This window comes from Bos javanicus, chromosome 5 (genome assembly GCF_032452875.1).
Source record: "Bos javanicus breed banteng chromosome 5, ARS-OSU_banteng_1.0, whole genome shotgun sequence".
NCBI lineage: Eukaryota > Metazoa > Chordata > Mammalia > Artiodactyla > Bovidae > Bos > Bos javanicus.
In genome coordinates, this window is record NC_083872.1 from 82,365,397 (window position 1) to 82,388,401 (window position 23,005).

General features: G+C 41.0%; 2 protein-coding genes across 8 annotated transcripts; one reads left to right on the forward strand and one right to left on the reverse strand.

Annotated features, from left to right (window-relative positions):
• The first annotated feature begins 855 nt into the window (after positions 1-855).
• On the forward strand, positions 856-13,198 carry PTHLH (parathyroid hormone like hormone). Of its 7 annotated transcripts, none has more exons than XM_061417512.1 (5): positions 858-941; positions 1,280-1,294; positions 1,470-1,592; positions 8,018-8,440; positions 8,852-8,983. In XM_061417512.1, the coding sequence occupies exons 3-5, from the start codon at positions 1,492-1,494 to the stop codon at positions 8,874-8,876; spliced, it is 549 nt and encodes a 182-aa protein (XP_061273496.1). In that variant the 5' UTR covers positions 858-941; positions 1,280-1,294; positions 1,470-1,491; the 3' UTR covers positions 8,877-8,983. The 7 variants fall into 7 exon arrangements, with proteins under 7 accessions (XP_061273498.1, XP_061273496.1, XP_061273495.1 ...); XM_061417511.1 differs by having other exon boundaries at positions 868-957; XM_061417514.1 differs by lacking the exon at positions 1,280-1,294 and having other exon boundaries at positions 856-941.
• A 1,669-nt stretch (positions 13,199-14,867) lies between these two features.
• LOC133248937 (cytochrome c oxidase subunit 7A2, mitochondrial-like) lies at positions 14,868-15,175 on the reverse strand. The gene has a single exon (XM_061419198.1). The coding sequence runs from the start codon at positions 15,134-15,136 to the stop codon at positions 14,885-14,887; it is 252 nt and encodes an 83-aa protein (XP_061275182.1). The 5' UTR covers positions 15,137-15,175; the 3' UTR covers positions 14,868-14,884.
• Between the last annotated feature and the right edge of the window lie 7,830 nt (positions 15,176-23,005).

Here is a 23,005-nt window from a genome sequence, read left to right on the forward strand (position 1 = left end):
ACTGAGACACTTAGAAATGCCATCTCGACCTGAAGTCTGAAACCATTTTTACCATTCTAAGCGAAGGATTCCCCCATCCTTAGCCAAGGCTCCCCACTCAGCTTCTTCCAGGAAAGGACCGGGGAAGAGGGTTCCCACCGCTCTTCCCGAGCCCCCCAGGCGGCCTTAGGGCTCCTGTAAGGCACTGGCCCGAGGCCCGCGACCTCCCCGCCGAGGATGCCGGGCGCCCGGGCTCTCCGCCCCGGCTCCTCGGCCTCTTCCTTGCCGACCGCCCCGGGCGGCCCGGGCGCCCGCGCGTCCCGCGGGACTCGGCTGCAGCTGCGCGCCGGGGGTCGTGGCTGCCCCCGGGAGGTCCGCACGCCCTCAGGACTTGCGCTGGCTGATCCGCCGAGGAGTCCCGGGCCGGAGGGACCGGGCGGGAACGTGCGGATCCGCCCCCGGTCCCGGGACAGCGCGGCGGGGCCAGCGCTCCGGGGTGGGGCTCGGCAGAGCTCGGGGCAGCGCCGGGGGCCGCGGGGCTGGGGTGGGAGAGGGGCGCCCGGCCGCCGGCGGGACGTTCCCAGCTCTGGGCTCCCCTCGGCTCGCTCGGGCCCAGCTGGGCCCGCTCGGGTCGCCGCCCCCGCCCCCCGCGCGCCCGCGCCCTCTCTCGGCCCGCGCGCGTTCCTAGGGCGCCACCTCTTTGCGACTTGCTCTCTTCTCCGGCAGGTTTCCCTGAGAGCGTGTGAACATTGCCCAGCTCGGCTTTCAACTCGCTTCCAACCTGCACCGCCCGGCCAGCATGCCTCCCCGGCCGTGAAGCGGGGCCGCCGCCGCCCCTCTGCGCCGCTGGTAACCCGCCCTCGCCGCCACCTGGCCCTCCTGATAGACGACACACGCACTTAAAACTTGTTCTCAGGGTGTGTGGAGTCAACTTTCCGGAAGCAACCAGCCCACCAGAGGAGGTAGACAGACAGCTAGGTATATATATGCGGGTCTCGCTACAAGTGGCTCTGAAACAAGCCGGCCTAGTTCGCAAAGAAGCTGACTTCGGAGCGGGAAACTTCCTTCTGTTTTTTAGAAAGGAGTTAGCCCTGCTCCCCGAACCCCGGATACTGCCGGCCAGATTAATTAGACATTGCTATGGGAGACGTGTAAACACGTTGCTCATCATTGATACGTATATAAAACCATTTCATTTCGGTTATTATTTCGGAGGAGGCGCCTCTGATTTTTTCTTTTCTTCCCCTTTTTTCGGTCCCTTTTTTGCCTGTGTGGTGTGGAAAAAACACGGTTGGAGTAGCTGATTCCTAAATAAGTAAGTGCCGGGAGACTCCAGTGAAAGTTTTTTTTTTTTTTTTTCTTTGCAACTTGGGAGATGCCCTTGAAGTGAAAGAAGCTCTCTAAGAGCAGGCTGAAGGGGGGCAGCGGGGTTGTGCGGGGAGATGGAGGTGCCAGACTGACACTTTGGGCCCCTTTCCTCTCCGTTGCAGGTCCCCAGAGCGAGAGGATACGATGCTGTGGAGGCTAGTTCAGCAATGGAGCGTCGCAGTGTTCCTGCTGAGCTACTCGGTGCCCTCCTGCGGGCGCTCGGTGGAGGAGCTCGGCCGCCGACTGTAAGTGCCCGATCCTCCCCAGGGCGCCGGGTGAGGGCTGGGGAGGCCAAAGGGAGAGGTCACCAGGCTGGGGCGCTGCCGGGGGCCCTCCGCGGTCATGATGCTCTTCGCCCGGCTTATAGAGCGGCAAGATCCGCTACCTGCCCGGACCTGAGCCCGGGTCCTCAAAGCCGGCAGGAGAACAGGGTAAAACCTCAGCGGGAGACAGGCAAAAGACAACTTTCATGTGTTTCCATGAGCGGGTGCGATTTACTGATTCTCCTCTAGCAAAATCTCTTCTACTGAGAGAAAAGGGTTATTTTCAGAACCTGGGAAGATTCTGAAACCCTGAGGACTGCAAAAAGCTTAAGAACTCGCAGGAAGCTGAGGTATCCAGGCGGCATACGTCTGTGTGTGCACTTGTATACGTACACACTGAATGTGGGTGGCAGGTTTTGTGTGAAAAGCAAAAACTTTACATCTAATTTTATTATGAATGACATAATTTTAAGCATATAAAACGGACCACATTACATAATGTAGGCATATTATATAATGAAGTAGTAACAACTTTGCAATGGCACAACTCCAACATCGGTATTGATACGGTTTAAGAACGCTAGAGTGCTCGGTTCCAAAATGAGTATTAGGCGTGGAAGCTTTTTCTCCCCCTTGGAATTATTGCTAACAGCTCTTTAATCTGCAGTCAAATATTTGCATTGTAGACGGAAAATCTGTTATCTTGGCATTCTCCTTTGGTGATTCTTTAAGGATAATTTTGACTTTAATCATACATCAAAGCTCACCAGAGAAATAGCACCATGTTGTGTGACTGAAAAGTTGGAAAAGTGGGAAAGTAACACTAGCTTCATAATCCGTTGGGCCCAGCAGTTTATGAATGTATGTAATACCATCTTTGGGTGATCTTTAAGCTGTACTCTCAGTGTCCAGGATGGGAAAACCAGAAAGTTTGAGAACTGAGACGAGTTTGCCTCTGGTGAAGGAATTAAGGGGAACTTTTACAATAACAATAAAAATAGCAATATCTAATATTTACAATCAGGTTCCCGGTGCTTCCTTGTAAATTCCCAAGGGTGTACCAAAAGGCAACTTTTTATATGTGCCCTTGGTCTATTATTATTAAAGCAGAAAATCCTTAAATGAAATTATCTTAGACATGTCTGAACCTTGGCACCGAAATGAAAATCTATTATGAATCTCCTAAGGCAAATTGTGTAGAACGTTGTACTGAAGATAAAGCTGCATTGTATTCTTCAAATTAAGATATTGCTGATGTATTTCTGGAAATTGTCTTCAGATTATTTGCTCATTTTGAGACTCATATTTAATTCAGTTATGTAAAATCCATATATAAATATAAATGAAGCCTAAAATTTTAAAAGCACTCTTAAATACTGTATTTATTTGGCCAAGAAATACTGTCTTGGAACAGAGCCAATTTTTTTTTCTTTACAGTTGCTTAAGAAATACCTGTTTTCTCTTTTGAGAAACAGTAAATCGACCATGATTAAATCTACAGTTATGGCATTAAAATGGTGCTAAGTTAGTTCTAGAGGCTATTTTTAACTCTTTCCTTGTTGCACCTTGCAAAATACACATCAGAAACCACTTAGCAGCCAGAGTCTCTGTTATAGTTTTGTTTGTGGGTGAAATATAATATTGCAGTTAAACACTCACACTCAGCACATGGTTATAAAACTACCACAAAACATTCTTATAGTTAATGGCTAATAGATCATCACATTACAGCCATGGTTTTTCATGGAGGCTGAAATCATCAGCAGATAAACATGTTTCATCAAATTACTACAGCCAAATGGAGTTCTTTTAAAAAAAAAAACAAGTCATTTATTTTTGCATTATTGCCAAGTAACAGTACATTTTTGTGTGCTAGACAAAACATTAGTCTGCTATTACAATAAATCAGCATAGTATCTTAAAAGAAATTTTAACATATAATCAAATCATATTACCCCCCAATTACTTTTCACACCAAGTATTAGGAAAACTGCTTTAGACGTTTGCTAAAAAAGGGCTAACTTTTAAAGGAGAGGAAACTACTACAACAGTAACAAGTCCCAGGCCATGGCAATATAAGTTGTGAATCTTCTGGACCTGTGAGTCTAAAAGGACTTTACTCAGTGAGGCTGTGTTAGTTTCTCAGTCGTGTCTGACTCTTTGCGATCCCATGGACTATAGTCCACCAGGCTCCTCTGTCCATGGGATTTCCTAGGCATGAATACTGGAGTAGGTTGCCAGGTTGAAGATCTCCAGGGGATCTTCCCAACCCAGTGATCAAACCTGGTTCTGCTGGATTGCAGGCGGATTCTTTACCATCTGAGCCACTAGTTGGAGACCTATGGACATTCTCATCCAGATGAACAGGGCTTTTGGCAGGTGACAGTCTCTGTGTTTTAGTTAGAGAGAGAACCCCAGCAGATTCAGAAACCTAAAACATCACTGACTGATGTGCTTAGGAGCCAGACTGGGTCTCTTCCACTTAATGAAAAGCATAACTTCTGACTGAGTCATTTGGGTTGGAAGGGACTTCTGATGAGTCATCTTAACTCTAACACCCTGACCCATGGACCACAGAACTTTTCTTCTCAAACCCAGACTCCTTCCTCTTAGGAGCCTAGCATCAGCATGAGCATGCTGCCTCTTCCTATGCTGAAAAAAGGAATTCCCGTCACTTCAGCTACTCCCTGTGTTCCTTGAGAGCTCCTTAGAAATTTAATCTTCTTCCCCAAAAACTCCCTAGAGAGTGATTTTTAAAGACAGAAAAGCTATATTTTGACTGAATTTAGAGGTTAAGCATTTCCTTCACATTTTTTCATTTTTAAAAATAATAATCAAAGGAAACTGTGAACGCAGGCATGTTTTTCCATGTTGGGGATGTAATAAATACCATGTGGACCACTGTGCTATATAATGTGTACAGATATTCAAAGTAACAGACTATTATTGACGCCATATTTACAACTTAAGGACTTCAGAATTATCTAAAGTGAAAGCCTCCTTCTTGGAAGGAATTGCCCACCACCTGTGTACATCTAGTTTGTACATGCTAGTCATTTACTTTTGGCTCAGTTAATGTCTTATTTGGAAAATAAATAGAACACTCCATGGACCTGATTCCTTGTTGACAGTATAGATACTATGCTATTCCTGATCCTCTAATGCAGTTGCTCAACCAGAAAGTTATTCTTCACCATATTTTGAATGTAGAAGTCTTTGAACTAGTAAGTAAATTATGCTACAGCATTTCAGATTTGGCATTTAAGAAAATCTGTATTTTCTACTATATTAATAATTACCCACCAGAGGCAGAATGAAGCTTTGTACCTCAGCAAGAGATGTACTATTTTAAACTAGACAAAGTTGTACCATATTGTAGGCTTTTTGTAAAACAGAAGGATAGAATGCTCACTCCATTTCCCATGAGAACCATCCTGGGAAAGTGAAGTGCCCGAGCTAGGAAGGCACTGTGACTCACACGACAGGCTAGCCAGGATGACAGGCATATGTGCCAGTCAGAGGAGGCATGAGCAATGGAGAATTGATTAGAACAGACCAACTATTAAAAGTCTGGCTTCAAGGTAAGCTAGAATGGGCTGTGTTATACATTTGGAGAGCAATACAGAAGAGTGGCTATCTGCCAGGAATTGAGAATGTAATAAAAGCTCCAAATAGTAAAAATGATCACGTGTAAGAACTTCTTTTTAACTTGACATTTTGCTAAGAGATACTTATGAAAGTGTAATACTTATGAAACATGTAAGTGTATTGGTCCTGTTCTTTAAAACCATTATTAGACTATATAAATCTATTGTAGCAAAGCCTCCATGTAGGTCACTAAAAGTTTCCAGGATACTAACTATTGCCACAAAGTAAGTGAATTTTAATCTGGTCACATGTGGCACCTTCCAAAAGGAAGAGAGACTCCTTCATGCCTCATTTAAACCAGGCTCCTGTTAAATTCCTTTCCATTAAGTCATGTCTTTTTTGCACAAGCTACATGGCTTAAAGTCAGTGCACACAACTAAAATGCTGAAAGAGCTGGTATTCTGGCTATAACGTCTGAGAAATAATGACAGTTTCCGTGGTTTCCTCTTCTTGGACTGACAATATAACTAGACAGTCTGTTGTTCCCTCAGTGATAATCCAGACTCTAGAAATCCTGGTTCTTTATTTTGGTGATGAAAATGTACTTGGGACAACAAGCTCAGTCTTCTAGGAAATGGATAAATTGCTATTTGCCCATTGCCATGGTTCCTAACACAGACTCTTTATTCTATGCCCTTCCCTTCTAGTTTCCTCAATATACACGTCAGTAAGAGAAAGGGTTGGGGAAGTTGGAAAACAATCTTGGTTTTAGAATCAGAAGACATCATCTTTGGAGTGCCCTGGTTCTGCCTGTTATGTGAAGTGAAGTGAAGTCGCTCAGTCGTGTCTGATTCTTTGCAACCCCATGGACACCAGGCTCCGTCCATGGGATTTTCTAGGCAAGAGTACTGGAGTGGGTTGCCATTTCCCTTCTCCAGGGAATCTTCCTGACCCAGGGATCGAACCCAGGTCTCCCGCATTGTAGACAGATGCTTTACCATCTGAGCTACCAGGGAAGTAGCAAGTGTGAAGCCTTTAATCTCTGAACTTCACTTTCCCCATCTGTAAAATGAAAAGTTTTGTTTATTCTCATATTTCTCTGAAGAGTTAAATAAGTTGTATCAGTGAAAGTAATAAGAGACCAGATAAATCTATCATTGTGTTGGGGAGGGAAAATACACAGGATCCAGCCCTGTGAAATGCCTTCAGAAACTTTTGAAAATGAGCCACTTTGGAGGGTTATTTCAATGGTAGAAATTCAAGTTATGTGAAGTGTGGTTGTAGCAGATATAATATGACTGCTTCATGTATGTAATCCTTAAATTTGGTTAATACATACAGAATAATAAAAGAATACATGAATGGACGTTTAAGCAAGAGTCAGGGTGTGATCTAAAAAGACTGATAGAAAATTATTCTTTTCACTCTATTTTCATTAGAGTGTTGTTTAATAGAAAAACCACTTCATATTTTTGCCCAGAGATATTTCTAGGACAAAGAACAAATAGAAAATGGAATTTCTTAATTAAGCCCTAAGGATAATACATTTGAAATTCTAAATTAAAAAGAAAAATGATGCACAGAGGAAATAGAATGATCTCACTTAAACACACAAAGACAGCCATTTTAAAGAGACCACCCACTACTTTATAGAAAAATATGCATGCTCTGACAGTTGGCCTTCATATATAGGTTCTTGGTAGCCTATAGTCTACTATCAATCATGTCCAAATTCAGTGTGTTAGTCAGGTGGTTTCCTAGACAGACTTCACAGCTCACTTCATCCTTCAGACTTTGTTTGCTTTTTCTAGTAGAGCTTGCTGTTCTTTGAGATTCAATATTATTATTATTTTCTTAAGTGGGGATCAGTGTATGTGCATGTACGCCTGCTCGTGCACATGTATGCATACTCGCTCATGCACATGTATGCCTGGAGTGAGTACTTCGGGGAAATCAGCCACCTTTTTGTTTCCCAGACTAGGATGCTTTATTTCCCCAGTTCAGTTCAGTCGCTCAGTCGTGTCCGACTCTTTGCGACCCCATGAATCGAGCATGCCAGGCCTCCCTGTCCATCACCAACTCCCGGAGTTCACTCAGACTCACGTCCATCGAGTCAGTGATGCCATCCAGCCATCTCATCCTCTGTCGTCCCCTTCTCCTCCTGCCCCCAATCCCTCCCAGCATCAGAGTCTTTTCCAATGAGTCAACTCTTTGCATGAGGCCAAAGTACTGGAGTTTCAGCTTTAGCATCATTCCTTCCAAAGAAATCCCAGGGCTCATCTCCTTCAGAATGGACGAGTTGGATCTCCTTGCAGTCCAAGGGACTCTCAAGAGTCTTCTCCAACACCACATTTCAAAAGCATCAATTCTTTGGCGCTCAGCTTTCTTCACAGTTCAACTCTCATATCCATACCTGACCACTGGAAAAACCATAGCATAGCAACACAGCTCCAAAAACCATGAAAATAAGCTCAGTGGTTTCTGTCCATATTTTTGAAACAATGATGCTTAATATTTTAAATTGAGAAGAGCGTATAGACATTGTAGAATCTGATCTTTTTAAAAAGATGGGGCCTCAGGGGCCCAAGAATGTTCATGTTCTCAGCAAGGTCACTGACCTGGGGAGCAGCACAGCTGGGACTTAAGCTGAAGCCTCCTAAAGGCGGGCTCTTCCCTTCCCATCTCTCCCTTCCCTGCGCAGCCAGCTTGGCTTGTGGGACCAACTAGACCATTCAAAGGCTTTCCCCAGGTCTTTGTGGTCTTGGTCAGATTTTAAACTGTCACTGTCTTCTTCCTCTCCTGCTCTTTTCTCTCTACAGCAAAAGGGCTGTGTCTGAGCACCAGCTCCTCCATGACAAGGGGAAGTCCATCCAAGACTTACGGCGTCGGTTCTTCCTCCACCATCTGATCGCGGAAATCCACACAGCCGAAATCAGAGCTACCTCGGAGGTGTCCCCTAACTCCAAGCCTGCTCCCAACACCAAGAACCACCCCGTCCGATTTGGGTCTGATGATGAGGGCAAATACCTGACTCAGGAAACTAACAAGGTGGAGACATACAAAGAGCAGCCACTGAAGACGCCCGGCAAGAAAAAGAAAAGCAAGCCTGGAAAACGCAAGGAGCAGGAAAAGAAGAAACGGCGAACTCGGTCGGCCTGGCTGACCTCGTACGTGGCTGGGACTGGGCTGGAAGAGGACTACCTATCTGACATCTCCGCAACATCGCTGGAGCTCAACTCACGGTAACCAGCTTCCCGGCCCCTAGCCCCTCCTCGGTGTCCCAAGTACAGTGTGGAGACTCCATTCTACCCTGGCTTGCACAGACCTAGAATCTCCTATCTGTGCCTCGGTCCATCATGCCACGCTTTAAAAAGCTTACAAAACCAAGATGGCTCAGAATATTGCCTGCCTTAAGGCAATGTCCTCCAAGCCCCTCAACACACAAGGGGTTTAATCACTCGCTTCTTTCTCCACCAGCAAACCCCAAAACCAATCCTTTAATACTCTACTAACAACTTTTATCTTTTTCCTCAAGCTTTAGAAGCTTGTGCACTTTAACCATTTGTTAGAGAACTGTATTTATTTACCCCACTCTTATACCAAGTCGAACTTTATAATTATTTTTCTTTTTTTCTTTTTTTTTTCCCTTCAAGGGGGGGGAAAAAAAGAAGGCTTTGATATGATCTACAAACACTACAGAAAAATATCCTACCATGAACAAATAAACTTATTTAATTAAAAATTAAATTTATTTTCATGTGATTAAATTTAAATTTTTACACACAGACTTTGAATTTACTTAATTGAATTTAACTCTGTTTTCTACCAGTTCATGAAACAAAAATCATGATTTCTGAAAATTTCTAAGTAAAGATTGGGAAGGATGTAAGTTTTTCTCAGGTACCTATTTGTCCACTGACAAGTTGAGATACTTTCTATAGGGTTTTGTAGTAGGAATAATAAAACCACATCTATGTGGCTTGTTTATCCTTAGCTCGCAGCTGTTCACATTCACAAACTTTGGAGTCAGAAACCCTTAGGTTCAAGTCTTGGGTCTGAATTTATTGACATTCACAACCTTAGTCTTTCAAGACAGATTTCCTCTTCTGTAAAATGAAGATGGTACTTGTGCCAACCTCAGTGGGTCAGGTGAAGATTAAATGAGATTACATGGGTTAAAGGCCTGTCATAGAGTAAATACCCAGTAAATTGCAGCTCATTATTGTTTACGTGCTTTGAGATTTCATTCTGGCTCTATCATCCATTCATCCATCTCTCTATCTAAGTATGCATGTTTCTGTGAGGCAAAAAGGGGGTAAGTATTCATCTCAGTTTAGAATACGATTTGAAAACCAAATCTTCCACAGGTAAAGCAACTGAGCAGACCTGGCAACGGGGAGTGGTGGTGCTCAGAACTGGCTTCACTTCCTGTCTTGACACTTAGGCCAGCACTGTGCTGGTGCTGCTCTTTACCTCTGCATTTCCACTGATGGGATCTTTTCGTTTTTTACTTTCCAGTACAGCCCTCTGTGGGGTTTAAAAGAAAGGGGGAAACAACACAAGGATGCATTCTATGCAGCTAACGATCTTGCTATTTAAGGAGTCCCCTGTCACTTCTCCAGTCCTTTCCTCTGACTGGTAAAGACTGGATAACAGCATGATGTTTCAAAGGGGATATTTGAGTTTAAATTGACAAAACCCATCATTCAAAAGCATATAAAATGATAATGACATCGGCTAAGTAGTGCAGCTTTAGTAATCAATGGACAGTGGCACTAGAAGGGTCTTTAGCCCAGTGAGTGATCTATTCTGCAAATACCTAATGGATATATAAGGGATAACAAACTATAAATCTTGGTTTAATGCACACATTCAATGTATTTTTAGATATGATCCTAATTGTACATATTTATAACTAATTCAAGGGCTTTATTGCCAAAATCTACTTTTATCCATTTTGTATATATACATAAACAGAAGTAGAAATATGTTTTAATTAATTCTATTCATTTAAAATTTGCAATGCGCTTAAGTATCTGGAGAATTGAAAGTCAGCCCTTGTCAGTTCATATCCCCAAACTGTCTCTAAGTTAAAGTAGATTTACTAAAAACTAGGCAGTGCCCAATCAAATCCACACCTATGACTGAAAGAAATAGAATGCTTCTGCCTCTCCTTTCTGTTCCCTGGTTCTGAGAGATGTTCGTGGAAGGCACTTTATGTTTGGCAGCCAATGTTGGCATTCTCTCACTGCAGTCCAACAGAGGCGTAGGCAAGAGTGGGGAAATTCAGGAGTGTACTGATGAGAACATGTGGGACCATGCAAATGTTGTCGTCCAGATAGAATCTTTTCAGAATAACCATTTTAAAGTTTTATAAGTAACTCACCTTTTATTAACATCCTCTCTTCAGTCTCCTTGCATTAATGCGATGAGCTCAGAGATCTAATGATACGGCAACCATGAACTTTATTATAATAGGTAATAGTGGTGGTATTTCTTAAGAGAAACTATTGAGCCTACACTGTATGGATCCTCTTACATGAACCATTCAGTGGAAAATATACAGGTTTAAATTTTGGAGATTATATTTTAGAATTTTTGACGTTGCACGTGAGATGTCCAGATAGAGTGGGACTCATATAATTTACCTTGGTAAACACTGATGTAAAAAAAAATGAAAGCTTTTAAGCACTCAGAAGAGCTCTAAAGTGTTGTCATACTCATATGAGTAATACGCTTATACATATACTTTTAGGTCATGGTATATATTTTACCTGACTATCCCACTACATGCCTTTGTCAAAGGGAAATCAGAGAAGGAAGGATAACAAACAAACTGGCCGGGCAGGGTGAAATATAATTAAAAGATCTTTTCCTTGGTCCTTTAATGTATTTCCTTTTTCTTTCCTTCTGAGGAATAAATTGTTCAAGAGGCTATTCATTCCCTCCTTGCTTGTGTTACTCTTAAATACAATTCACTAGATGCCATTTAGTACCAAAACATTTTATAATCAGTACAATACCCAAATGATTGAGTTTGACAGTTGCCTTTCAGACTTTATTCATAACATCCATCCATATCTGCCCACCATTTAAAAACTTTAATAGTAAACTATTTTTTTCCTCTGTTACTAGGAGCTGTTTTCTCATTCCAAACAAAATTCTTGAAGAGGTTGATTCCTTAAGACGTTAAAACACTCTAAATGCTAAACTTGCTTTTCATTCTTCAAGCTGCACATACAATTCCTAAATTGTCAAGAGTTTGCTTTTGGGTAGGTCACACAGTCATGCAGGTCTGACATGTAAAATTCTGGCTGTTAATGCAGTGATGCAGCCAACTGCTTCCATTCCGTAGCTGTTGTTCCTAGTTGTTCCATAGTTGGTTCCTTTGACACCAGTAGGTATTCCCTAAAATAAGACCACACACAGAGAAGAAAAAAGCAGAGAGAGAAGCAGAGAAAAATCCGCCAGCAATGTAGGAGACCCGGGTTCAATCCCTGGGTCAGGAAGATACCCTGGAGAAGGAGATGGCTTCTCCACTCCAGTGTTCTTGCCTGGAGAATTCCATGGACAGGGGCGCCTGGCAAGCTACAGTCCATGGGGTCACAAAGAAGTGCACACAACTGAACAACTAAGCACACACAACTGAAAATACTGTCATTATAGTGCTTAGAAGGGTTAGAAAACATGTCAGTCCCAAGTGGAAACTTATTCTGGGTAGTAAAACAAACACAGTGATGTGAAATATTGCTATTTTGTACTTTTGAATTAATAGATTCCTATTCTCTAATTTAAAATAGGCTTTCCCAATTTCGAACGTAAGATCCAGTCAAAAAACTAGCAGCAATTCTATCTTAGTTTTGGCTTCAAAAACAAAAATCCAAAAATAATTTTATTCATTAGTATTTAAGAACAGCTAAAGAAGGACGGATATCCTCATCCTCAAATCATCAGCCAAACATACTTTAATTACTCATCCTTCTAACATTTACCCCAAATCACACACTCAACCCTCACAACAGCCCATTAATCTGAGTAAGAGATTGGCCAAATGAGAACCTGAAAAGAATAAGCAACCTTTGCATCACCTCTGTCGGGCATCCGTGGGGAATAAACTTCTAAGCAAGGTGTATTTAATGATGGATAACACAACCTGGCCTTATTCTGAATTCTGAGATGTGTCCCTCCTCTTCCCAAACTTGCCAGTTAGCAGCTTTGGAAAATTCTCAAAGGGTCTCCTTTTCCTGACAGAGTATAATTAGAAATGCAGACCCATTTTCCTTTCTGTATTACATTGATCATTAGATCAGATTAAAGAGCCTGCCTCTAGCAGAGGGTTCTGGAGAGTTGGGTAGATCCCACAGGCACCTTTTGGAAAGATATTTACAAGAAGTCCCCTAAATCAGTTTTCATTGTGTTTCTATGTTCATTAATTTACATCTTTGTTTTATGTCTCTTCATTTATAAGGAAAATTAACCTGTTTTCTCCTCTTCTTTTTTTGCTTCTTTCTCTTTGCAGGAGGCATTGAATTTTTCAGCAGAGACCTTCAGAAGACGTATTGCAGGATTCTGTAATAATGAACATGTGGAAAGTATTAGAAATATTTATTGTCTGTAAATATTGTAAATGCATTGGAATAAAACTGTCTCCCCCATTGCTCTATGAAACTGCACATTGGTTATTGTGAATATTTTTTTTTTTTTGCCAAGGCTAATCCAATTATTATTATCACATTTACCATAATTTATTTTGTCAACTGATGTATTTATTTTGTAAATGTATCTTGGTGCTGCTGAATTTCTATATTTTTTGTAACATAATGCACTTTAGATATACATATCAAGTATGTTGATAAATGACACAATAAAGTGTCTTTATTTTGTGGTTGATCTTAATGAATGCCTAAATATAATTATCCAAACTGATTTTCCTCTGTGCATGTAAAAATAGCAGTATTTTAAATTTGTAAAGAATGTCAAATAAAATATAATCTAAATTACATCATGACTCAGAAGGTGAATTATATATATATATATATATCCTTTAAGATTTCTAGTAGAAGGAACATGATGTAATTTTTAACTGTATTTGAATATGGTCTTAAGTTTAATATGTCTATATTGGTACAAATTCCAACATTTTCACATTAGCTTTTAGTTTAAAACCACTTAAAATGTGGTTTTAATTATTTTGTCCAATATTTAAGTTCAATTCAGTGGAATGGCTGAGTTATCTAGACATCATTTTATGAAGTACATCCAATTTAAAGTGAAGAGTAGAGAGGGCAGAGAAAAGTCAGGAGAAAAAAATTAAAGAAACTTAGTCCAAAGAGTTAGCCAGAGCTGAAAAACAGGGAGAGAGGAAGTCAGGAACTTTAAGGCCAGGGGTAATTTTACCCAGTGTAAGGTTTAATTTGAGAGAGCTTGCCCCTATTGGTCAATAGTAAGAGCTGCTTGAGAATTCTACCTGGGTTAACCTTTCCACCAGTAAATGAAGAGAGACTCAGGTTTGGGAGATAGATATGTGGCAATTCAAAGAGCCTTCACTGGTGAAGATGTCTTTCCTGGGACATCCCTCTTCCAGGGACCATGGTTGCAAACAGCACATATGTAATAGCACATGCAATCCCCTTTCCATTTTGCATATCATCTTGGTTGTTCCTACTTCTATTTTCAAATGAAAACACAAATACATTCTTTCCATAGAATCTTTTTCTTTGCATCTGAGAACTAGTCAGTGAAGAAACAACACAGCGAAACAAAAGGCCTACAGGAAGTCATTTGCTTAGGCTCAGTATCATGTTAAGAATCTGTTAGATGTTTGGGGGATACCCAGAAAGTTCTAAATGCCCCAAAGACACTCTCTCCAGTGGGTAGAGAATACATACATGTACATGAAATAACTAAAATGCTGTATTCAAGAAACTGAGATAATCCAAAATTCTAAGAACTTTTACAAACAGGGGGGAACCACATAGGGAGAGATTAGTCTGAGCTGGATATGAGTAGGATAATGTTTCTGGGAGGAATATTCTAACACTGAACTTATTCATAATTTCACTTGAGGCTCACAGCCTTCAAAACAGGACCCATCTTACTATTTTGGGTAAGAATGTTGAACCAAGGACTTCCCTGGTGGTCCAGTGGTTAAGACTTTGCCTTCCAATGCAAGGGGTGCATGTTCGATACCTGATTGATGAGCTAAAGTCCCACATTCCTCGTGGCCAAAATACCAAAACATAAAACAGAAGCAGTATTGTAACAAATTCAACAAAGACTTTAAAAATGGTCTACATCCAAAATAAATTTTTAAAAATTATTTGAAAATTTAAAAAAGAATGTTGAACACATGTTAGTAAGCAAACAAGAGAGTTTGTGCTTATCTTCAATCATGAATTTGTTGGATATTTGTAAGGAATATGCAGATGTTAAGACCAATACACTAAACCTGTCTAAAGCAACTAGCTTGGAAAGTCTTAAAACCAGATATAATTAAACTTTTTCAAAATTCTGTCTGAAACTCTAAATTGTTTTTTCATGGTAAAGACTGCTTTATTGGTGGCAGCTAATACAAGTCAATAAATATTGATCCCCAAAGAACTCGGTTATGTATCAGATTACTGGTCCACAGAGAGCTGAATTTCCATTCAGCTGAACCAACTGATTGCTGGGAGGATAAACTCAAGTCAATCCTGCTTCTTGGGAAATGAAGCCACAGCCAGTTCATACATGGCACATGCCGTTCCACCAACTGTAAGAATCATGGTGGCTCTATACAGGAGGGCATCAGCTATCCCACCCTTCAGATGCACTGGAATTCCATTATCCTCCTGAAACAGCTTTTGTTTCTCTGGAACCTTATTTTCAAACTGCCTGCGTGAAGCACTACTTACGGTCCTCTTAGCAATCTGATGGAGAGCCAGAAGATTCCGTAGCATCTTGGCTCAGTTACTGCTCACCAACCGCGACAACTGACCACCAGCTGAAACTCTAAATCTTAAGACTGCACCAAATCCTTATGTTATTCACATGAAAAGTGTTTTTTAAACACTAATTTGGTAAATACCTGGACATTATGGCAGGGAAACATCAGATTCAAATCATATTTAAGCTTTTCTTCACAAATAGTCTATTCCTGAAAAATACAGGCAGAATTGATAGTTATCAGTTCTGATCAAAATATTATTAATGCATTTATTACCTTCAGTCATATCTTCGGTCTTCAGGCAGTGATAAGGAGTAAAATCACAGCATAAGTGATGGAATGGGATTATGAAAGAAGCAAAAAAATTCCTTTAGTGGAAAAAAGTCATTTTTTGATATTGTTATTTCCTACGAAAGAAAAACTAAAATATATAATTTAGGATAATAAGTGTTTGAATGTAAATAAAGTCTTAGCAAATTATAGTCTAAGTGAACATGGTTCATGCTTGACCTAAGTAATGTTTTAAATAAAGGCTAGTTGGACTAAGTATTCAGAAATTAAAAAATGAAACCGAATTTACTAACTTGCTACTGCCTTCCTCAAATTTTATTCAGACAGAAATTTGATATTTAATTAGACTCCTAATACACATTTATGGACACTGGGGAGTCCAATTACAAAAGACAAGAGTGGAACTTTTGTGTGAAGACCTTATTCCTTTCCTCTCTGTTTTCTTAGTCGTTTTTGTAAAACAGGTGCAGAACTATATTAAGGGATGAACCCAAATCAGTGTGGACATTATTGGTTCTGAAAACATTATAAAATCATTATTGGTATCTCCCTTTCTTGTTACAAAAATTAGTTGGGAATGGAGGCAGCATCAATCTGTAAAATATAGAGGAACTGAAGCTTTTCTTAGGAGAAAGCATAATCATATACCTTGATGGTTAAGAGTTTAATTTTAACTTCCCATTACCTAACCTTAGTACCTATTGAGCAAAGTAGCTATTTAACTTTCTATAACTACCATACAAGGATAAAGGGAAGGAATCTTTTTAAAATTCAAAAAGTTCTTTAATATACCATGTATAGTGGACCCAACCAGAAGCACAAAGTTAACTATTACTTTAGTTTTATCTCATAGTCAAGTCATTTAAGAAAGTTATGAAATATGGTTTAAAAAGATGCCCAACGTGCTTAAATAACAAAGCTAATGCCTTTTGTAAGAAATTCTGAAATACTTAGACCACCACAGGGCATTAACTTTAGGATAATTTAGAGCTTGATTCTAGAGTACCTTACAGTTTAACTGCTATTTTTCCCATTGGCCACAAAGTCCATGGGAAAACAGAACCAGCTGTGGACAGAGAAATATGTCGAAATTCAGAGGGTTCATCTTCTGTGGCATGCACTTTTATTGAGAGATCTAAGTGTTCCCAGGAAGTATTCCCAGTAGAGCCATCATTTCTTCCTTAAACAAAGGTTAAAAGACATTCCAAGCACAAATGTTGGCCACTTCCTTTTATTTAATAACCCAGAAGGTGTTAAGAGTAAGACTACTATCAAAGATTCTATTATACAGTTAGCAAAACATGACCACGTGCTAAATTCCTTGTAAGGACTCAACTGAACAACTCAGAGGAGGTATTAAACATCAGTAGCTATGAAGATTCCAAAGGCTGAAAATATTACTTCTGTGAATTATATTATTATGTGTCCTGAGTCAATCCTTTAAGAGAAGCACTATTCCTTCAAAGTTGCCAGTGTTACTTCACTAATTATTTTGTGAACTTCTTGAGGACAGGAACCTTGTCTTAATCAGTATACACTGATATACTACATTAGTACACTGCCTTAGCACATAGCAGGTGCTCAAGAAACATTCCTTGAACAGAATTTAAAAGTTCTTTCAGTTTCAGGATAAATAGACTAAAAAACAGAGCTAAGCAAAAAAGTCTGCTGGAGGCAGGAGACAAATCAAAGTTTTGAGTATTTCAGGTTCCTGTGCCACGCCATTCTCTCATTTCAATAGCAAGAAGCTCAGAGAATGACTAACTGCTCCAAGTTATCAACTATTCACCAGAGTGTGCTTTGTTTTTCAGCTTCTGCCTTAATAGGAAAATTTCCAGCCTTGAAAGTACAAGAAGCAAGGGTTTGTGTTGAGTATGCAGCAACCTCCCAGAGGAAGGGAGGAGAATTGAAAATATCAGGTATTTGTCCCATGAATACACTGCACAGAAGTTACCCACAGGGCCCAGTCGTGCACAAAGAGGCCCACTGCTGTGCTGTCAGAAGATTAATGGACACAGTTCCCAACTAGAGCTACACAGCGTCAGGATGAAAACATTCACATCTCTGTGTAAGTTCTGATACACGCACGTTTACCAGGGCAAAGCACAAGGGACATGTTTTCAAACTGCTTTCTAATTAAGCTTCAAAACATCTTCCAGAGAATTTCTTTACATTTTCCTCCAAACTGGAAGACGTTAACAAATGACACAATGCGTCATCTCTGAAAAAATGGATTGTTTTAATGGTGACTCCTACTCTTTGCCAAGTCCACCTTGCTTTGGGGTCTGAAAAGCAAACTAACCCATCCATCTTCCATTTGAGCTCACTGGCTTGTCGCCAGACACCTGCAAAACACCTCTGTGGGACTGCCCCGTATTCTACAAAATAAAAACAAAATAATAACAAACTGCACCGTGTTGGATTTAGTAATACTGTATTCACAATACTCTTTCTTTTATTCACTATGAGCTTTAGTATAACTCTTGAGTCAATGTAGAATATAAACAGTACATTGAAATGTTGTATCATGGCTGTCTATAGGTGAAAGAAACTAGAAAACAGGCATATTGTCTTAAGGAGAACTTCTTCCTTCGGATGACAGAGTGAGATATTCTTAATTCCTCAAGAATTAGAAATCCTATTCCATAGCATTATTTCATGACATTATAACAACTGGTATGCTGTAAAGAATACGTTAACCTAACACATTATCTAATATGAGAGCTAATACTTGTTTTCAACGAGCTCACTAAGCCTAGGTTGCATTCCTAATTTACACTCTAATCCTTCCAAGAATCTCATGAGGTAGAGATTCGGTGTCTCCATGTCACAGGTGATGCAGTTTTCCCTGAGACTGATTAGATAATTTACCCAAGAGCACACAGAGGTCACAGGGCAAAGCCAGGGGCATCTGACTCCTGGGTCCAGATTCTGTGTGCAATTGCTACAGTGTTGCAGTAAAGCTTGAGGATCTTGCAGACAAACCTATTTTAGTCTTGCTTTCAGTGAGTTCAGTGAAATCATGGGTTTGAGACAATCCTTTTTTGCTCCACTCTCTACTGCCAAGAAGGCACTATTGACCAGGTTCTCTCCTCCTTTCCTCCTGGCACCTTCTAAGGCTGACTACAACCCTCTATTCCACAAAGCTTATAATCTGCTCTCTCTTCCTCTCTCTCTCTCTCTCTCTCTCTCTCTCTCTCTCTCACACACACACACACACACACACACAAGCAGAGCCCAGGAGCCCAGGTGTTTGCATAGTCCCATGAATGAGCAGCTGTTGCTTTAAAAGGAGGGTGGCAGAGGAGGCCAGGGAGCCCTGGCTGGCAGGCGGGTGTGTAAACGTATACAGAGAGCCACTTTCTGTAAGAAGGCTAAAACATATTTAAAATGGGACCACCTCAGAGATGAAATCTTCCCCCTCCTGTTACCTCTCAACCTGCTCCAAAAACTCCAATATTCAATTTTTCCAAGTCTCCCTCCCCCTCCCCGGCTCCCTGGAGTTTGCTGATTTTCTATGTGAACACTTGGCACACTGCAGAGCAGTTGCATTTAGGAGTCAAAAACATCACCACAGTTAATTCTTTCCCCAGTTAACAGATGCGTGGGCCCAGGTTGCAGCATCCGTCCGTCTACTGCCCACACAGGGCGACAATGAATGAGCCAGCATCCTTTCTTTCCAACGGGTTTTCCTCTCTGGGTTGGCTTTTGGCTACTTATTTATTTCTTTTTAAATTACTTGGAAAAGAGGAAAGAAAGGTTTCCATTGAGGTCACTTGGTTTGGGGAAGAAGAACGCTCTTGGTCACGGGAGGGCGCTGTGGAGGGACAGAGCAAGGCATGATCTGGGTTTCAGCTTCTTTCCCTTGGAAATCAGCCTGAGCTTGAAGATGAAGGTCACACACCAGCTCCTAGAGGTGTCAGCATGACTTGGGTTCAAAGGCACCAGCCTTTGAAATCTCCCTGTATTTCCCCCTGAAGAAAGAAATGGCAACTCACTCCAGTATTCTTGACTGAAGAATTTCATGGACAGAGGAACCTGGCAGGCTTGGTGTGACAGAGTCAGACATGACTGAGCAATTTTCACTCACTCACTCACATTTCCTTCTAAGGGTCTGAAATTTCCTAACTTTTTTAGTCAAATTTACCCTTCCTTCTACTTTTATAGCTCTGCATCTTACTGTGAAGAGCCCTACCTTAATCAGAGCTGTCTTTTTATTTTATACTAAGTGAATCTTCTAAAGAGATACAACTAAATACATATGTTATCCCCAGAAGGACATGCAAGTGTTTAGGGTAATAACTACACATACTTTATTACTTCACTGGTGGAGAGAAATAACACTGTTTTACTTTTGACTGTGCTAGGCTATTAGACCATGTCCCTCCAACTGGCTCTAGCTCTCATGACAGAGCTCCTGATCCCACATTTTCTAAGAGTCATGTTGATTCATACACCTGAGTGATGAGAATGAAGCTACTCTGTGAACCTAAAGGCAGAGTCAATTCTATCCTCTCCTATGGATAACTAGTATATTGGTTGACTGTCTTAAAATCCCTTGTTCCTATGGGGCCACAATCAAGAGGTGATTAGCTTGAAAAGTCAATGTCAAAACAAACTATGTGAAACTGATTTGACTGTTGGGCCTACAGTTCATATACTGAAGTATGAACTTCAGTATATGGTCTTTCAGGCTGCCATGCTGACTCTGCAATTGTTTATCTTCCCTTGTACTGAATGTGTTTTTAACTATTATCTCCTATTGAGTTTATGCTTTTCTTTGAGGGTGAGCCTCAGTTCAGTTCAGTTCAGTCACTCAGTCGTGTCCGACTCTTTGCAACCCCATGAATCACAGCATGTCAGGCCTCCCTGTCCATCACCAACTCCCGGAGTTCACTCAAACTCATGTCCATCGAGTCGGTGATGCCATCCAGCCATCTCATCCTCTGTCATCCCCTTCTCCTCCTGCCCCCAATCCCTCCCAGCATCAGAGTCTTTTCCAATGAGTCAACTCTTCGCATGGGTGGCCAAAGTACTGGAGTTTCAGCTTTAGCATCATTCCTTCCAAAGAAATCCCAGGGCTCATCTCCTTCAGAATGGACTGGTTGAATCTCCTTGCAGTCCAAGGGACTCTCAAGAGTCTTTTCCAACACCACACTTCAAAAGCATCAATTCTTCAGCGCTCAGCCTTCTTCACAGTCCAACTCTCACATCCATACATGACCACAGGAAAAACCATAGCCTTGACTAGATGGACCTTTCTTGGCAAAGTAATGTCTCTGCTTTTCAATATGCTATCTAGGTTGGTCATAACTTTCCTTCCAAGGAGTAAGCGTCTTTTAATTTCATGGCTGCAGTCACCATCTGCAGTGATTTCAGAGCCCCCAAAAATAAAGTCTGACATTGTTTCCACTGTTTCCCCATCTTCATTTTCTGAGGGGGAGCCTAGCAGCAGCCTTATTGCCTAGTGAAAACATATCTTATTAGTTGGCAGGGGATGGGATCCCCTGGAAACATCTTCATCAGGATTGGAAGTTACATTTCCTTGTATTCAACACAGTCTTAATACAAATCCCAAACAGTTGTAATCATCTTTTAATGTAGTTATTAATATTAATATATTATTAATATAATGGCACAATAATAATAATCCAAAGGCGACGACAGAGGATGAGAAGGTTGGATGGCATCGCTGATTCAGTGGACATGAGTTTGAGCAAACTCTGGGAGATTGTGATAGACAGGGAAGCCCAACCTGCTTCAGTTCATGGAGTCACAAAGAGCAACTGAAGAACAACGATTGTTCTACATCTCTGTAGGCAACCATCACCATACGTGATCTATTTTATAGTAGTACAGTTACAAGGCTTTTCTGATAGCTGAAAAGTAAGAGTTTTAGGATGGCTCTAGGGGCATTTCCTATTGTTCCAGAGGAAGTCCACACAGCAGGTGCCCTTTTCAATATTCATTCCACCCACTTAACAGGCATTTCTCATGAGTTAGGTCCAGAGGACAGAGACAACTGAGGCACAGACCTGTTTCAAGGACCCAATAGATCACCTACTACAACTGAGCTCTGGTAAGCTCTCTGCTGGTACCACCTGGAATTAAGAGAAGAAATATTTCTGCCTCAAATACTGCATCCCTTGTTTAGTGAACTCATGTTGTTTGTCTTTCCAGTGAAGGAAAATATTTGTGCTTCCATTTGAAAACTACGCAAATAGATTCTAGACAAAGCTCTGGGTTATCAGATTCTGATTCTGTGGGAGTTATTTTATAATTCTGTGAATTGTAGGTAACTGGTAGTAAGACAAAATAATGCTTGTCTCTAATCTTGTCCTGTAGAGATTCAATTAACTTCTTCCCAACTCTCCCAACCTTGGGGGGAAAAAAGTTTTAACTCCATATGCACATTCATTTCCATCTTTTTTGAATGTGTTATAACTTCTACCTTAGCTCATCACTGATTAGTGTGTTGTTCAGTTGCTAAGTCATGTCTGGCTCTTCTGCAATCCGATGGACTGTAGCCCACCAAGCTCCTTTGCCCATGGGATTTTCCAGCCAAGAATATTGGAATGGGTTGCCATTTCCTTCTCTAGAGGATCTTTCCCACTAAGGTATTGAACCGGGGTGCCCTGCATTGGGAGGTGGGCTCTTTACCACTGAGCCACCAGGGAAGCCCTGATTAGTGTGTAGAATAAATCTTTACACATAACTATTTACATATCTACACCAGACTTTTAACTTTTTAAAACTATATTGTAACACCAGTATCTTCCACTTGAGGAATCCACCCTGTTTCCATTCCATGTGTTTTGGGGAATTGGAGGTTTAACACAACCTCCTAGTCCATAGAGTGGGCAAAGGACCCAAACTTGGTCAGAGAACTCCATCATCCCTGATTGACTTAGGGATTGGCACATGATCAAAAATAGCCAATCAGAGTTTTCCTTGGAATTTTCTGCTGATCACTATGGGAATTATGTTCTTGCTTCCCTTGCACTCTTGGGTTAAAAGAAAAATATCTACATTTTTATTGTGTTCGTTACCTTCCCCCAGATGCATAATGAAAACTGTTCAGTACATGAGGTAAAGAAGCCAAATTATAAAGAAAATCAGAGATACAAAGTGAAAAAAGGTAATGCTGACTCCATGGCTTGTGCCTTGAATACATCTATTCCTAAAAATTTTAATTATGTGTCAAGGGCCAGGGGGAGGAGGAGAAATATCTTTTTACTTAAACTGGCTAGGTTCTGTCACTTAGATACAAAGGATTCTGAAAAACAAGCCTGACTTGTGACTTTTCCTGATTTTTCTCTTTTCCAGCAGCCTCCTGTCTACTGCAGAGAATGTCTTTGAGCATCTAAGCTACAGTAACAGATCACTGTAGGACCACAGAGATAACTGGGATAAAGAAAGAGTAGCACACAACTCACTATATACATTATGGCAGGTTTAGAGCAGTAGGCAGTCTTTTCTGGAGTTTCTTATTACCAAATACCTTTCAAGGCTACAGTAACTTCCTCTGGTACCTGAGCCCTGAGTTCATAGTTTTTTTGTTTTTTATCATTCCAGACTACCTATGTCTTTA

What these genes read in the sequence shown, in the direction of transcription:
- PTHLH (XM_061417514.1), top strand. Translation starts at nt 1,492, where the DNA reads ATGCTGTGGAGGCTAGTTCAGCAATGGAGCGTCGCAGTGTTCCTGCTG. An exon ending in GAGGAGCTCGGCCGCCGACT is followed by an intron (nt 1,593 to 8,017) that starts GTAAGTGCCCGA and finishes TTCTCTCTACAG; the next exon opens with CAAAAGGGCTGTGTCTGAGC. An exon ending in TCGCTGGAGCTCAACTCACG is followed by an intron (nt 8,441 to 8,851) that starts GTAACCAGCTTC and finishes TTTCCCTTCAAG; the next exon opens with GGGGGGGAAAAAAAGAAGGC.
- LOC133248937 (XM_061419198.1), bottom strand. Translation starts at nt 15,136, where the DNA reads ATGCTACGGAATCTTCTGGCTCTCCATCAGATTGCTAAGAGGACCGTA.